This window comes from Micromesistius poutassou (assembly GCF_964030765.1).
Source record: "Micromesistius poutassou genome assembly, chromosome: 7".
In the NCBI taxonomy this organism is placed as follows: domain Eukaryota; kingdom Metazoa; phylum Chordata; class Actinopteri; order Gadiformes; family Gadidae; genus Micromesistius; species Micromesistius poutassou.
In genome coordinates, this window is record NC_140277.1 from 12840922 (window position 1) to 12855605 (window position 14684).

Consider the following 14684-nt stretch of genomic DNA (forward strand, 5'->3'; position numbering starts at 1 on the left):
TTCTTAATACTCATAGGGTCACAAAGGAGTGAAGGGAGAGGGAGGAGAGCCTGGTAAACAAGGGCACAAGGTAAGAAGCCCAGAGTGACTCCATAGGGCGGGGCTAGGCACTGTCAGGTCCAGCCTGGGGGGAACTCAATCAGCAGCCGCCATGCCTGTTTCCATTAGAACCTGTTCAGCAGACGGATGAACCTTATCCTGGAATCAATCCTTTGAAACGCCTCAGTAACCGCCACACGCAGAAACCAACATTTCGTGTCGGATAACGCACAGCGTTCATATATAATCACCGCTTCGATTTAACGATAAGTTCCAACGGCGAGTGCCTTTTGGCGTCTAGAACCACGCGTGAGTTATACACGTTCGCTGGGCGATTCCTCCGCGGCGCCCACTATCGTATATGGAATATGATTTATACACAGAAAACGCCACCTTCACGCAGACAATGCGTAACGTATCCATCCACCATATAAATGGTAATGAGCTCCCGGGGGCCCTATCTCCTCCCACCACCTCCTGTCACACACTGATTTACCGGTCGGTCTTCTGTCCCACGTCTCTGGGTGTCATGATCTGGGAGAAGGACGGGAACGCCCCGGAAAGAACCGTCTGACCGCCTATTTTCCGCCCCGTTCCGTTCATAAATGACCTCAGGTCGTGTTCTCTCTCACGGTCGGCGGGATTGAGACAAATGTTGGCGGGCACGCGTGTTATTCGGTAATATCGAAGGCGTATGATTTATTTCTTGATGAATGACATTTGAGCGTCCGTGAAGCGATACGACGGGGGATTAGTCGGCTGTCGAAGGACGACGGATGGCGCAGCCTCTGTGGCGTGTGAGGTGGACTGTCATAGCCACAGAGGGGCTATCAACAACAACAAAAAAACACGCTACGGTTTATACATAGATACACTCAAAGGTTGTAGAAATGATCAGATATTCGTACCACAGAATGATAGTGACTGCAACATTAAGTGTTACCATACACATAGAAGTATGGAAAAGTTATTCACATAAATAACATAGAATATGTTAGTTAACATTAGAAACACATAACATAGAAACACACGTTCTCACGAAGGAAGCTCACTGGTGGGAAACAGGACGGGCCGATGACATCACCTAGTGTGCCGACGTTCCAGTGATCCTCTCTCGTGCTGATCTTGATGATGTTGTGGGTTTCAGGGCGAGGAGGGAGAGCAGGGAATTCTGGGCGAGGTCGGGACCCAAGGACCAACAGTAAGCACTTCTTCTGCTCCATAAATCCCACAAATGAATGTCTTTCTCCAGGATGGACGCCCCAGTTGGAACCCCGTAAGGCCATTATTCCCCCCCCCCCCTCACCTTCTTCTCTGTGCAGCATACTCCCACTCCTCCGTGAGATGTATTGTACTGTGCGGGGCTTTGGGTAGGAGCGCCTGCTAAATGACTGTACAGTAGAAAAGTCCTCCAAGCTGTTGTTGTTGTTGTTGTTGTTGTGAATTCAGGGCCCCCAGGGACACCGCGGAGCCACGGGTATGATGGGCCCCAAGGGAGACAGGGTAAGCGTTTCTCTGTCCCCTTCCCAGTGCACTGCCACCCCCGCTTTAAGTACATTTGTGACGATTTATGCAATCGGCGGCTGTATGCAATCCTTTACCCTTTTAATTAAGACTGATAATGAGGCTAATCCACCCACTTTCCCGGGCAGGGATTCCGGGGACACGACGGAGACCCCGGTCCCCAAGGTGTTGCGGGTGCTATGGTGAGCATCCCGGCATGATGTAATGGTTTGCTTTGGTTTGGTTTCTGTTCCCAGGGAGTGTGATGTAAGCGCTCCCTGTGGTCCTGTGTGTGGTTTCAGGGGGATGGAGGCCAGAGAGGCGTGATGGGGGAGGTCGGACCTAAAGGAGAGACTGTGAGTGTAAACCCACACAGACATAAACAGTGATTATTATCGTGTTTATATGTGTGATTGTCGGTTGTATGTTATTATCATTAGGTGTTATTATTCCTTTTTAATAAAGAACCTGAGAAGCAATTTCATTTTTAATATCTTGGCTACTGAAGTCAGTCGAACAATGTACCATTTTGTCAGTTGGAATTGTTTAATGAGTCCAAATCTCTTTCAGGGTGTACTCGGGACAAGAGGAATCACTGGTCTTCCTGGGCCCAAGGGAGAGGGTGTAAGTGTTCTACTCTCAGGCCATTATTCTCTTTTGCTTTCTGTTCTCTGTGTGTTATTGTGGCAAGATACTTAATTTCGTTTGTCCTGTTTATAATCAGGGCCTGCCGGGCGTGGATGGGCGAGAGGGAATTCCTGGAATGCCGGGAGGAAAAGTAAGTCGTGTTTCAATCGTTAACTAAAAACATTTTAGTATATTTGGAGAAAATATTATTTCTACGGTTATATATTATTGTCTGTTTGGCTTTAGGGAGGTGTTGGAAAGGCTGGAGTTGCTGGAGAGGTTGGACTTCAGGGACTTCCTGTAAGTATGACCTTTGACCTTGTGTCATTTTATACCCTCAGTGATTGGACGCCTCTGGGTAAAGCACTAAACATTATGATTTATAATATCGTCGTTTTGAGGATAATTCATTTATAAATAACAAGGTTAACTTTGGTATATTGAGATTAATACAAAGCCCTCATGTTTGATATCAGATATTGAATGTGATATGAACGGTGCTGCTTGCGATAACTTACTTCTTGAGCACAAAAAAGAACTGTGAAGCAGTCCTGTCTGACCAATCATTGATCTGATAAACATCACATTAGCGAATCACTGAAAAGATATGGTCCAGCTGACCTTGGCAGTGCCTTCAATGATTTTCCAGTCTCAGCTGTAATTATGTGATTCGACCACAGAAAAGACTGTTAACGTGATGCTTTGTGGATGAAAAGATGAAACTGCCTCTGAGCTGTTTGTACCGGAGCCTAACCCAGAGCTCTGATGATAAGGTGGTGCTGATAGAATCTGGCCTTGCTATTAAAATTCACCACACAAACAGGCAATTCAATGGAACCTACGATTTCAAACTGGAACTGAAACTTGTTTATTTGTTATAATGCTGAGGGCACAATTTATCGTTGTTTTCTTTATGTAGATCAAACTTTTCTTTGTCCTGTTTGTGTTTAGGGTTTACCTGGTGTACCCGGACCAAAGGGATTAGGTGGACCAAAGGTTCGTGAGCCCTCTTTTTCCCTCAAGAATATTTAAACGGTGCTGCCGGCTACCTTTGTACCGTGCCCAGTGAACTGTTCAAAATGGTCACCATTGTTTTGTTTTCTTCTTTCCAGGGAGACTCCGGCCAACAGGGCTTCCTGGGAACAATGGGTTCCGCGGGCAAAGCAGTAAGTGTGCCAACGCTCCCAAAAACCTTCAGAAGAGGGCTTGTGATACCCCCTTTCTAAATAATACTGGGTCACTCGCTCATTCTCATTGTCCCGCCACAGGGAGAGCAAGGAGAGCCAGGAGAAGTGGGACCTGTGGGGCCAATCGGATCATCCGTAAGACTCTTTCTCTCTCAACGAATGTGTTTCAGTTGTTGCTATTGGTTCATTGTTTTCTATTGTGTGTATTGAGTTGTTTTTTCTGGATTCCTCCAGGGAGAAGTAGGGGAGCACGGTCCTCTGGGCCCGGCAGGGAAGCCCGGTGGAAGGGTGAGCAGCAATCACCTTGCACCATCACCGTCGATGGAATAAAACCTTTTTTGTTTGTATTGGTATGAGTGCTACGGCGTGACAAATCATTTGAATACATGCCACGCTTTCCTTGTCGATGAATATAGTTTAGATATTTTTTGACTTTTTGAGAGAATAGCATATCACATTTCAGTGGCCGATTTAAACGTTTTCCAATTAATTAACCATTTCCTAACTAATGGTGGAGAGGAGAAAGGCTTCGCTGCTAATTACGTTGAGAACACAAAAGGAATCCAAAAATAACCAACGGCCCTTTCACATGACTTGACTGGATCATTTTTAATGAACGGGTGTGAGAGCGAGTCTCTTTCCCACAGACGCACGGTTAACGGCTTTGCAGCGTGCGCGGTACAATGCGGCGAATAATTAGCTGTGGTATTTATGTCGGTTCACAAACAACATCGACAAAAGAACACAAAAAACAGAGAAGAATGTGCGGAAACAGGGGGGGGGGGGGGGGGGGGGTTCAGGGAACATAGACGGGGTGGGTTTGGCTGCGCTTCCACTGGAATGTCCCACAGAACAGGCCAGGAGGGGGATCTCGCCTGGGCCCTATTTTCACAGTAAGAGGAGACAACTCCCAGGCCCGGTGAGCCGTCCGACTGAAAGAGCCCTCTGTTCTCCTGGCATTCCGCAGGCAGACGCCGCACTGATCAAAGGTGCCGCCCGGGGTAGGGGTACACGGAACACGATCAAAACGCCGCACCTATAGCGGCGCACCAAACAAGGCCGAGCATAATGAAATGTCTGCCTTGTGCACGTGCACTACGTATACTCGCACCGCTCCCGGGGTGCACTCGCCCGTCAATTACACTTTGTTTTCTTCCCATCCTGTCGCACATACCAACGATTTTACATTTCAGTTCAGAGAATATCCCAGTTTATACTCGTATTCTCCTCAAGGTGACATTCCTGTTGCTTGTGAAAAAAAAAAAAGCGATGAGCGATCATTCCTGGTGTAAAAGCGCAAGGTGACTTGAGACGTTTACGGTGCAGCTCTGATGTGGTCTCACACGCACCCGTCGGGGGTTTGGGGGGGGGCTGTGCTGCCGTCTTGCAGGGACCTAAAGGTGACCTTGGGCTGCCCGGAATCCCTGGACCTCCCGGCCTGCCTGGAGTGAAGGGAGAGCGGGTAATAATAACACACACGCACGCACGCACGCACGCACGCACACACACACACACACACACACTCTGCAGGCTCACACACATACACACACACACACACACACACATAAACTGTAGACTCCCAAGTTATCTTTGGATCTGTAGATAGCTGTACAGCTAAGCTAGTGCACTGCACTCCCAAGCCATCACTGGATAGACAGAGCACGCTGGTTCTGCACAATGTATCAGAGACCCTAGACTCAATATTCTCCATCAAGATGATAGGGAAGTCATTAAGGCCTAGCATTAAAGACACCTATTCCTGGCTCCCTCTTAAGAATTCTCTTGCATCCTTTGTAGTTCTCGCACATATTACTGTTGATAATGCAATATCAAATGTTTCTTTTGACTGTTCCAGGGAGATTCTGGTGAGGCGGGACCAAAGGGCGAACAGGTATGAGGAATTCAACTGCCAAACAATGATGAATAGTCGTAAACAGCAATGCAGCAGTAATGGAAACGCAATGCAGAGATTGCAGCAATTCGATCGCCGAAATTAAAGATCTATTCTTTGTTCAAAGGGTACACAAGGAGCAGAGGGAAATCCAGGAGACAAGGGAGATGGCGTGAGTTGATGCATCAACACACAAAACATTCACTGATAAAAAAAAAAAGGCTGCGTTATCACATGCAATATCAAAGCCAGCTTTGTGGATCACTTTACTCCCACTTCTCACTGATGGGGTTTTTCTTTCGTAATCCTTTTCCAGGGTGAAGCCGGGGACCTGGGAGCCAAGGGAGACGTAAGATCCAATATATGAAACCAACACACACGCGCTCCCATTATCCGGGATTATCCGCAGCAGGAAATGAATTTCGGGGGGGTGACTGTCGTGTGTGATCACTGTTCCTCTCCCCCACCCTGGTGCTCTGAAGGTTGGCCGCCCGGGGGAGCCAGGCAACAGAGGGCCCGAAGGGACCCGGGGCCAGCCCGGCATCGAGGGCCCCGTGGGGACCCCCGGCCCCCGCGGCGTGCAGGGAAACAGGGGCGTGCCCGGCGTCCGAGGCACACAGGGTCCAGCGGTACGGCTAACGTTGTGTTACCGAGCAACGGCGTTTAGAAAAAATGGGGTTGTGATGAATATTAAATGAACGCACGCGCACACACACACACACACACACACACACACACACACACACACACACAGTGGATGTAAAAATAACTGGGTCATCGCTCGGACGAGGACTGAGTAAGGCGAAAGTTTGGAGACCGAAAGATATATCCTAATTTTTATTTTAAGGAAGAACCCCAAAAAAAGACCTAGCTCTTAATTATGTTGAATTCTAAAAGAAAAAAAGTGAAATATATTCACTCGCCCTTTACTTGACTTGAGAATAAGTTGGTCTAGTTTTAAAGTTGGTCTCTTTCAGACACAAGGAGGATAATTGCTTTCAAAGAATACATAAACCCATAAGGATTCATGATTCACAAGTCGCATTCTGAGCAGAGTACATAGCTGTAGTCCATAGCATACACATACAGTACGAGATTCTATGCAAACTCATGCTTTTTTCCGGTCCTTCTCTTGTGTCCCACACAGGGGAAACAGCCCAGCGACACGCACATCCGCCAGGTTTGCATGCGCGTCATGCAAGGTAAGGTTATTTATCATGTCTTTGTCCCTCACCCCGGGCCTTCTAATCAGTCCCGGAATTACACCCCCCCCCCCCCCCCCCCCCCGATGCTCGCCCCGGCCCCCGCAATCCCACCGCCTTTTGTGTCTGATTAAAAGATCAGCAGACATCCCAAACACAATGTCTGGTCGCGGGGCAGAGGCGATACGAAACACACTTCAAACGGTGTTTGTATGATGAATGAAGGAAGGAAGACCCGGTATTTATTCAGTTGTTGTGGATGTTAAATCCCGGGGAGCTCAGAGATGTTCCATCGAGGGGGGTCTTTCTGTTCTGTCCTTTCCTCTGCCTCCTCTCCCCTCCCCTCTCTTCTCCTCCTCTTCGTTTCCTCGCTGCTCCACAACTCATCACCTAAACTCATGACTTTTTTATACCCCTGCTCCTACCCCCCCCCCCCACCCCATCCCCACCCTCCTCCCCCACCACCACCACCCCCATGTGCTGAAAAATTAATTTCACCTCCAGCAGACCTGCACTTCTCCGCTCTGAGCAGAGACCGCTGGGATAAGAAATGTTCAATATGAAAAAAGAAAAAAGGAACAAAAAAAAAAAAGCGAGAGTCAGCCAGCCAGGCAGCCACCACTACGCATTTTTATCAGGAAGCCCAGAGCGGAAATCTTCAGTGCAAAATACCATCCTGGAAAGACTGCCCTAACGCACCCAGGATTCATGTAATTTCTCTTTATCGCTCGGTGCACGTCTTGCGTGTCGCCGGGGGGGGACTCAAATGAAGGGCTATTTTCTTCATTCAAATTGCTGAATGTGAATTGGAGGCTGAAGTCACGCAAGATTTCAGGAGGACTTCATGACCTGTATCCCCCCCACCTCTCCCCAGTAACCCCCTCTATTTCTCCGTCTCTTTATTCGGGATCTGAAGACTCCCAAACCACTGATGGGGAGTATAGACAGTAGAGCTCACCAGAGGGCTATTCAGAATACTGACACACACGCACGCTCACACGGTCACACGAGCACACGCGCACACACGCACATTGCGCAGACACACTCAAACACTCACACAGGATCTGACTGGCGCCAGAAAAGTGTTGAACAGTCTGACTCAGTAGCAATGTTTCATACGGCTAAGTCTTTAACTCTGATGGGTACCTCAAGTTATATCGAGGATTCTAACAACACGCCCTTCACCTCATCGAATCACATCATTGATTAACAAAAAGAATTTGGGTCAAGTATGGGGTTGTTTTGGAGTCAGGTCAGTCCAGTGTATCCATGAGGTTGTTGTAGAGATCAATGTTTGTGGTAGTCGCTACAGCAACAACATCAGCAGCAGTATCACCGGGGGAACAGAACAGGCATTATGGGTATCCTCATGAGTCATTGTAGTATTGTCATCGCATCAACAGTCAACAGTCATTCAACACATGAAGTGAAACCACATGCGGCAGTGGTGGGAGGGAATTCCCATTAAAGCCTCCAGTATGGACCGTAGGTTTACCAGGTGTTACCAGGGTGTGTGCTGACCCGTTCCCTTTTGTTCGGGCTCCAACAGAACAGCTGGCCCAGTTAGCTGCTAGCCTGAGGAGGCCAGAGTCTGGCATGGCCGGCCTTCCGGGCAGACCAGGACCCCCCGGTGTTCAGGGGGCCCAGGGGGACAACGGCTTCCCCGGCCAGGCGGGCTCCAGAGGCCTGCCGGGTCTCAAAGGACCACCCGGGATGCTGGGCGCCAAGGGACCCAAAGGTATACTGGCCCTTGTTACAAGGATTCCTTTATCTGGTGTGCGTGTGTGTGTGTGTGTGTGTGTGTTTGTGCACGTGCACATGCATTTATGCATTCTTGCGTGTCTGGCTTTGTGTGGGTTTGTGTGTGCACGCCCGCCCTTACGTGTGTGTGTGTGTGTGTGTGTGTGTGTGTGTCCTGTGCAGGTGAATCAGGCGACCGAGGTAGCAGGGGCCCTACTCTACGAGGGGCCAAAGGCCAACCAGGACCTCCAGGTCTACCTGGTGAGTACTGTCATCCTCGTCCTCGTCCACACACGCCGGGCCAGTCCGGGTGCCTGTTTGGTTTGGAAAGCGCAGAAAAGGAGGCGTAGAAAAGAGCATCAAAACAAACCAAAAAAACTCAAATTCAAAAACTCATCGCCACACGGATCCACAACGCCGGGTGTTTATTACTAACACACACACACGTCGACCTCACCAAGGGCGGTTGTACGGCTTCTATTTTAACAATCACGAACAACACAGAGGCCTCAGGTAAACCGAACGTGACTCTTGAGTTGAGAGGAGCTCAGCGATACGCAGCCGGCTGTAGACCATGCTACCACTCAGCGCAAGAAACACAAGGCGCCGTCTCGTTGCCTAGCTACGACACGTCTCGTAGCTAGGCAACACAGGATGCCTCAAGCGTACGTCTCACAACACACACACACACAGACACACACACCCGTCATCAGAGTCCAGAGTCTCACGCTCCTTCCCCTCGCACCGTTTTTTTTCCAGGCGAGCCCGGGAAGCCCGGGTACGGGACGGACGGACGGGACGGGGAGAGGGGCCCCCCCGGGACACACGGACAGCAGGGCGTCCCGGGGCCCCCCGGTGCCGCCGGCCACAACGGCTACTGCGACCCCTCATCCTGCAACCTCCAGGCCGGCGCCGCACACCAGCCGCTGGACTCCAACATCAAGGGCCCCGGGGACAACTGAGAGCCCGCCCCTCGGAGAAAAACGCACACACACTCGGAACACAGAAGAGACACACATGGACAAGCCGATAACAACGACGACGACGACGACGACAACAACGCCAACAGAGAGACTGATCTCCGGAGCGCACAACAGCAGCAGTCTCCCCGGGAGCTCTTCCCACCCATTAACCTGTAGCTTCGTCACACACACTGTCTTTTTTTGTTTTGTTTTTGTGCTAGCCGTATCCCCCGCCGAACGGATTGTCCCCCCGCACGGAGCCAACAGGGCGGCGGTACCGTTCAGCTGGGCTACCGAATACAGCGGGACGTGGTGCTTTTTTAACTGGGTTTCATACATGGGTGCTCCCGTTCTGGCCGGACACGTGTGACGCGCGATTTGTTTGTTCGGTTTGATTCTACTCCCAGTTCTGCGTGGCGTTCCCCGTTGTCCGTTGTTCTATTTATGTGTTTTTTAACATTTGTATTCTTTTTTTTTTTTTTTTTTCGTAAACAATCTATGCAGTACACAGTGAATCAGAAATAGGTCTTTGTTCATCGTCCGTGTGCCTTATCCAATATTTTGTATTATGGACCAAAGATAAAACCCTGCTGAAGTCTTAAACATGTTAAACTGTAGCTAATGGAAAAAAAACGACTTTATTTGAACCCCGCAGGCCTCCAAATAGAAACTGGAGGAATGATGGTTTTCATCAAGCCCCGGTGGCAAACTAATAATTGTGTGCTGGAAATCATTTCAGTCATGGCGGGTTATTTTGTTTCACCTGCATTTCAACGTAGTGATGTAATATTTCATCAGATTGTACAGAAGGGGAGGCAGGAGTGTTGACGCATTTATGGTGACATGTTTCAGTTTTAAGTATTTGTTTCAATCTAGGACCTCCTTTGCAACATTTTAAAGATTAATTTATCAATCTATTATCGAGATGGAGGGATACCTTGTAAAGAAGACGAAATGCAAAGCAATATTAAAGTGAGTTGTAAATTGTGTTTTATACTCATGAAATAAAGCCAAAATGACAAGGCTAATTGAAGTCAAGCTGGTTTCTTAAATCTATCCATTCATCTGCAAATACTTTTCATTATTGTATGGGTGAATGTGTGCTTTGTGTACATTATCGATTTTCCCAGTGTTTTACAACAGCAAGTATTGCACCTGATACCAGACACACGTTCATTTCTTAAAATAATTTATTAACTTAAAATATGTTAACATTTAAAACAGTTTGTGTAAAAACTTGGAAGCAATTGATCATGCAAATAAATGGTAAGCAATGTAAAATGAAGAAATTAACTTTAAAGTTAACTTTACAAGGTTAGAAAACATCCCCATACAGAAAACTCCAGCCTAACTGGTGGTGCAAAAAGAACACATACAACGTTAATGAAGTACAGAACAATATTCATCACACTGATGTAAGGCGGATGCTAAATGAAGACCTTTACGGAATTGTAAAAATAACCAAATACTTTGTAACAAAAATAGTAAATGAACCAACATATTTGGCTCATAATCTACAAGAGGGAAAGCACCCTATTCCAGGTTTGATGACAACAGTTCACTGATTATATTATGAAGACGAAATCCTGAATCACTTAAAAGTACACATTTAAAAAAACAAAGTTAGTTCAGGGAAGGCTAGATGACTTTGAAAACAACAAACCTTTATAACAGAGGTGCTCTGGTTGGGGGGAAAACAGGTGTAGCTCATTAAGTTAATTACGGGTCTGTTGGCATGCCAGTGCCCTTCATTAACATAACATCATGAGATACACCTGTGCTCACCTCTTCTATTACCCCTCTGCGCTAAAGGCCTATTATCTAGGCATGTGGTAACTAAAGATTGAGGTAGATACTTAGCAACACAAATAATTCAACATTTCATCACACACACACGGTTAGTTGGAGAAATGCTTTGAGAGATGACACCTGGCAAATCAGTCAATAACAGAATCATCAGATTCATCACTGGCATCACTGATCTACCGTGGAAGCATGCTCAGAAACCAATAACTTGCATTGAGCTTATTTCAAGCAAAATGATAGGGTAACAATGCTAGAATCACAGCATCACACGTATGACAGGTTTTTTTCCAATGGATATATATTGATATATATTCCATATTACTACCATATGGGACTAGTTTATGTTGAAATGCCCCATTAAGCTTCTGGTTTCAAAATAAATCACTTACAGAGAGTGGTGAAGACAGCCATGAAGACAACGTTGCTATTTAAGATGGCTGTCTTTTTGCTGTCATTCCTGTATGTAGCAGAATTAAGACACAAAAGGACAAATGCCAATATTACATAGATTCCAAGTTAATTCTATGTATGAGCTCATTTATTCCCCTGCAGTATACAATTCCAAAGTGCTGGTTCAGATCAAATATTGAGAAAATCTCTGCAAGTTCATATGTTCAACATAATTGAATGTATAGCATTTTGGGTGCATAAATAATTACTTCCAGCAGGGGGCTCTTTCGCATCACGTAATATGTCTGCAGTGGTAGTATTTTCTTTCTGCCTAATGAGAGCATTGACAGCCTTACCCTCGCATGCACTTTTTTTACACCATGTTTAAAAGCAAAGAAGCATACGTCATTTGTGTATAAGTACAATACAATTAAAATAGTCGATTTTGTGTTCTCAGAAAGAAAATCCCTATAAATCAAAGGTTTTCAAGAAACCTTTCAATATTAATCACGGCAGAGAAGAAATCCCACAGATAAATAAATAAAGACAAGTTCAAAAATCTAAACCTCAAAACACTATGGTAAAGCTCATCTAAAATGCTTTAAGGGCTCAAATCTGAACATAAATTGATGCTCTGGTCTATTTAACCACTTCAAACCATTTTGTGAACTGAATGGACAGCAGGGAAACTAGAAACAGGCATCTCAAGTTCATGGAAATCACGACAGACTTTGCAAACTGTTCTCTTACTATATCCCAGAGTTTTAAAACAAATGTGATTACCAGTGTACTACTATTCTTAGGAAAAGTGTGTTGTTACTTTGAATTTCTACAGCACACAGTATCGCCCGCTACGCCTACATACACTCACTCTTGATTGGCTGTCAGATGTGAATGTGAAGCGTAAATAAAACATTTTAAAAAATCCAGTCTGGAGAAGACACGCGTTCACATTAACTCAAGTTCAACAAGTGGAAAACCGGGCGTCAGTGCCTGATGTACTGGGAGCAGTGATATAAATAAATAAAACAGCAACTGTTCAAGTAGATTTGAGAAGACTAAAGAATAACCCGCCGAGGTGGACCCCAGCAGTACCGTACCGAGTGCAGTGAGTAATATGGCATTGGAGGAACATCCAGGAACAGACACACACTACAAACAGTGGAGGAATCACAGCAAAACACAATGTAAACAACAGTCAGTGTACGTCAGCTTCTGAAATAACCTCATACGTCGTCTACGCGGGATAACATACAACCAAAGAAGCTTAAATGCATCATTACACAGACGACTTGCTATTGCAATTATATCTTCAGGTCCCATTATTCGGCCCATGAAGCAGGAGATTTAAAGGAACTCTTATTCCACTGCCCGATTCTTATTCAGAGAGGGACTCCCACGTGTGTGAGAGTGATATCCCATCACTTGTATAGCACACACACTGCATTACACACGTCACATTCTGCTCTAGCAACGCTTTGCACTGGCACAACTGCAGCTGTTGTTGTTGGTGTTGTATTGGCGCGGAGCTGTTTGGATGTATAGCAACAGTTGAGCAGTGATGTTATTTAGATGTTGCAGCTGAAGGCCATTTGATCTTTCAGAGACCATAAAATTCTTTCTGGCAGTTTTTGAAAGAGGAAAAATAAATTGCCACCCAAGCTCTATTAATATTATAACGGGTATCGACATGCAACATTAAACTTGTTATTGTCTACCACTTAAAATAGCTACTTACTCTCCGTTGTCGTTAGGATATCCTGCACTTTGGTTTGCATATAGATTCTTAGAAATTTTTCACACCTACACATTAAAAAATATGAACACGTTTAAACTCACTCTCGCTGGCTCGTTTATGCTTACACGAGAGGAGATAGGACATGCACGTAGAATAGAAACACATAAACACACATACACACGCACAAACATGTATACACACACACACACACACACACACACACACACACACACACACACACACAGACACATGTGGCACACACACATTAGTTGATTGATGGACAGATGGATGCATAGCAAATGCCAGAAGAAAACATGGTGGGGAGAACTCACAATGAAACGTGTTTCACGGGCGCCAACAGACACGGAGATAATCGTCATGGAATGCATTATAGATCGCAGCAGAGGTTGTGAAAATAAAAAAAATAAAAACATTAAAAAATACAGCATGTCAAAAGAAAAAATCTGAAATATTTTCTATTGCTGTAAGGGTAAACACACACACACACACACACACACACACGCACACAAGAAACAAAAAAACAAAAATACAAATAAAAATTGCAACCGCCGTCGGCCGCGGTGAAATGTCATTATGACAGCGTGTCCCCGTCACCCACATGGTGGGGCGCGTTCCTCGTCGTAGGTCTTCCTCTCAGACCGCATCTGGGATCCGGTCTTCAGGCGGCAAGGCCTAGCCGTTACGCCGGCTTCTGGAGGCCAGTGGGAGGCAGTCGCCGGGTTCACACCGCCCAGGGGGGCCGTGGGGGCCGGGGGTACCAGGCAGGCCTGGAGAGGAGACCCCCGCTGGGCCTGGGATCACAGGATTAGAGGGGACACGTTACACACTGAGGGATTCTTTTGTAGGGGAAATGATGATGATTTTAGTGGGGTTGGGGGGGGGGGTAGCTTTAAGTGGTAGCTTGCAGATTTAACACACTGGGGCGACCATTAGGGTTAGTGGGGAGAGTGATTTAAAATAAAGTAGCTTCACTTTCCACTATAGTCTGTCTTATTATATTGCATTCGTAATGGTAACTCAGACACCCTTGCTCACCTGCGCTACCTATATCTTACGATGTACTAGGAAGTCATTAAGCATGTTTCAGTGAATTCAGATTTAAAAAGGTTGCTCTCAAGTCAGCAGTATGTACGGAGGGATGCTCCGATGATACAGGTGTGGCTGTGAACAAGGGGAATCGAACCTAGTACCTTTCGGGCCGGGAGCAGACCTCACCTTAGTCGCAGCCAGCCTTTGTGTTCACCTCAATGTATTCCATCTCGGTGGGCTTACCTGGTGCGCCTGTAGGCCCCTGTTCTCCCGGTAGACCCAGACCCAGCTGACCCCGCTCCCCCTTCTGACCTCTGTAACCTGGGGAAACAAAAGACCAACTCTGATTGGTCCAGGAGTAAAAACTTGTTTTGATGGCAAGAAGGAGAAGAAGAAGATAAAGTAGAAGAGGGAGATTTTGTCAGTAGGATTAGTACAAATGCCAGTGTTTTTTTCCATTGAAGTCCTGTGTAAAGGTGAGCGTGACCTTTCCCCTAAAAATAACAATCTTGGGCTCCATCTAGGCCACGCAAATAGATTCTTTTCTCC

At 46.5% G+C, this 14684-nt stretch overlaps 2 protein-coding genes across 2 annotated transcripts in view; one reads left to right on the forward strand and one right to left on the reverse strand.

The window, feature by feature from the left end:
• Positions 1-9151, forward strand: part of col9a1b (collagen, type IX, alpha 1b) — a gene marked incomplete at both ends in the record, with an annotated part of 12771 nt that extends 3620 nt beyond the window's left edge. The window contains 21 exons of the mRNA XM_084470214.1: positions 17-70; positions 1187-1240; positions 1489-1542; positions 1692-1745; positions 1845-1898; positions 2113-2166; positions 2267-2320; positions 2416-2469; positions 3121-3165; positions 3282-3335; positions 3438-3491; positions 3591-3644; positions 4747-4818; positions 5212-5247; positions 5375-5419; positions 5564-5596; positions 5730-5876; positions 6395-6449; positions 7999-8187; positions 8373-8450; positions 8949-9151. Coding sequence (XP_084326340.1) covers positions 17-70; positions 1187-1240; positions 1489-1542; positions 1692-1745; positions 1845-1898; positions 2113-2166; positions 2267-2320; positions 2416-2469; positions 3121-3165; positions 3282-3335; positions 3438-3491; positions 3591-3644; positions 4747-4818; positions 5212-5247; positions 5375-5419; positions 5564-5596; positions 5730-5876; positions 6395-6449; positions 7999-8187; positions 8373-8450; positions 8949-9151 — 1497 coding nt within the window. The remainder of the gene's footprint in view (positions 1-16; positions 71-1186; positions 1241-1488; positions 1543-1691; positions 1746-1844; positions 1899-2112; positions 2167-2266; positions 2321-2415; positions 2470-3120; positions 3166-3281; positions 3336-3437; positions 3492-3590; positions 3645-4746; positions 4819-5211; positions 5248-5374; positions 5420-5563; positions 5597-5729; positions 5877-6394; positions 6450-7998; positions 8188-8372; positions 8451-8948) is intronic.
• Positions 9152-10382: 1231 nt separating this feature from the next.
• Positions 10383-14684, reverse strand: part of LOC311350210 (uncharacterized protein) — a 59480-nt gene continuing 55178 nt past the window's right edge. The window contains exons 24-25 of the mRNA XM_084470215.1: positions 14379-14456; positions 10383-13897 (exon numbers count right to left, since the gene is read on the reverse strand). Of these exons, the coding sequence (XP_084326341.1) occupies positions 13779-13897; positions 14379-14456 (197 nt within the window). The 3' untranslated portion in view covers positions 10383-13778. The remainder of the gene's footprint in view (positions 13898-14378; positions 14457-14684) is intronic.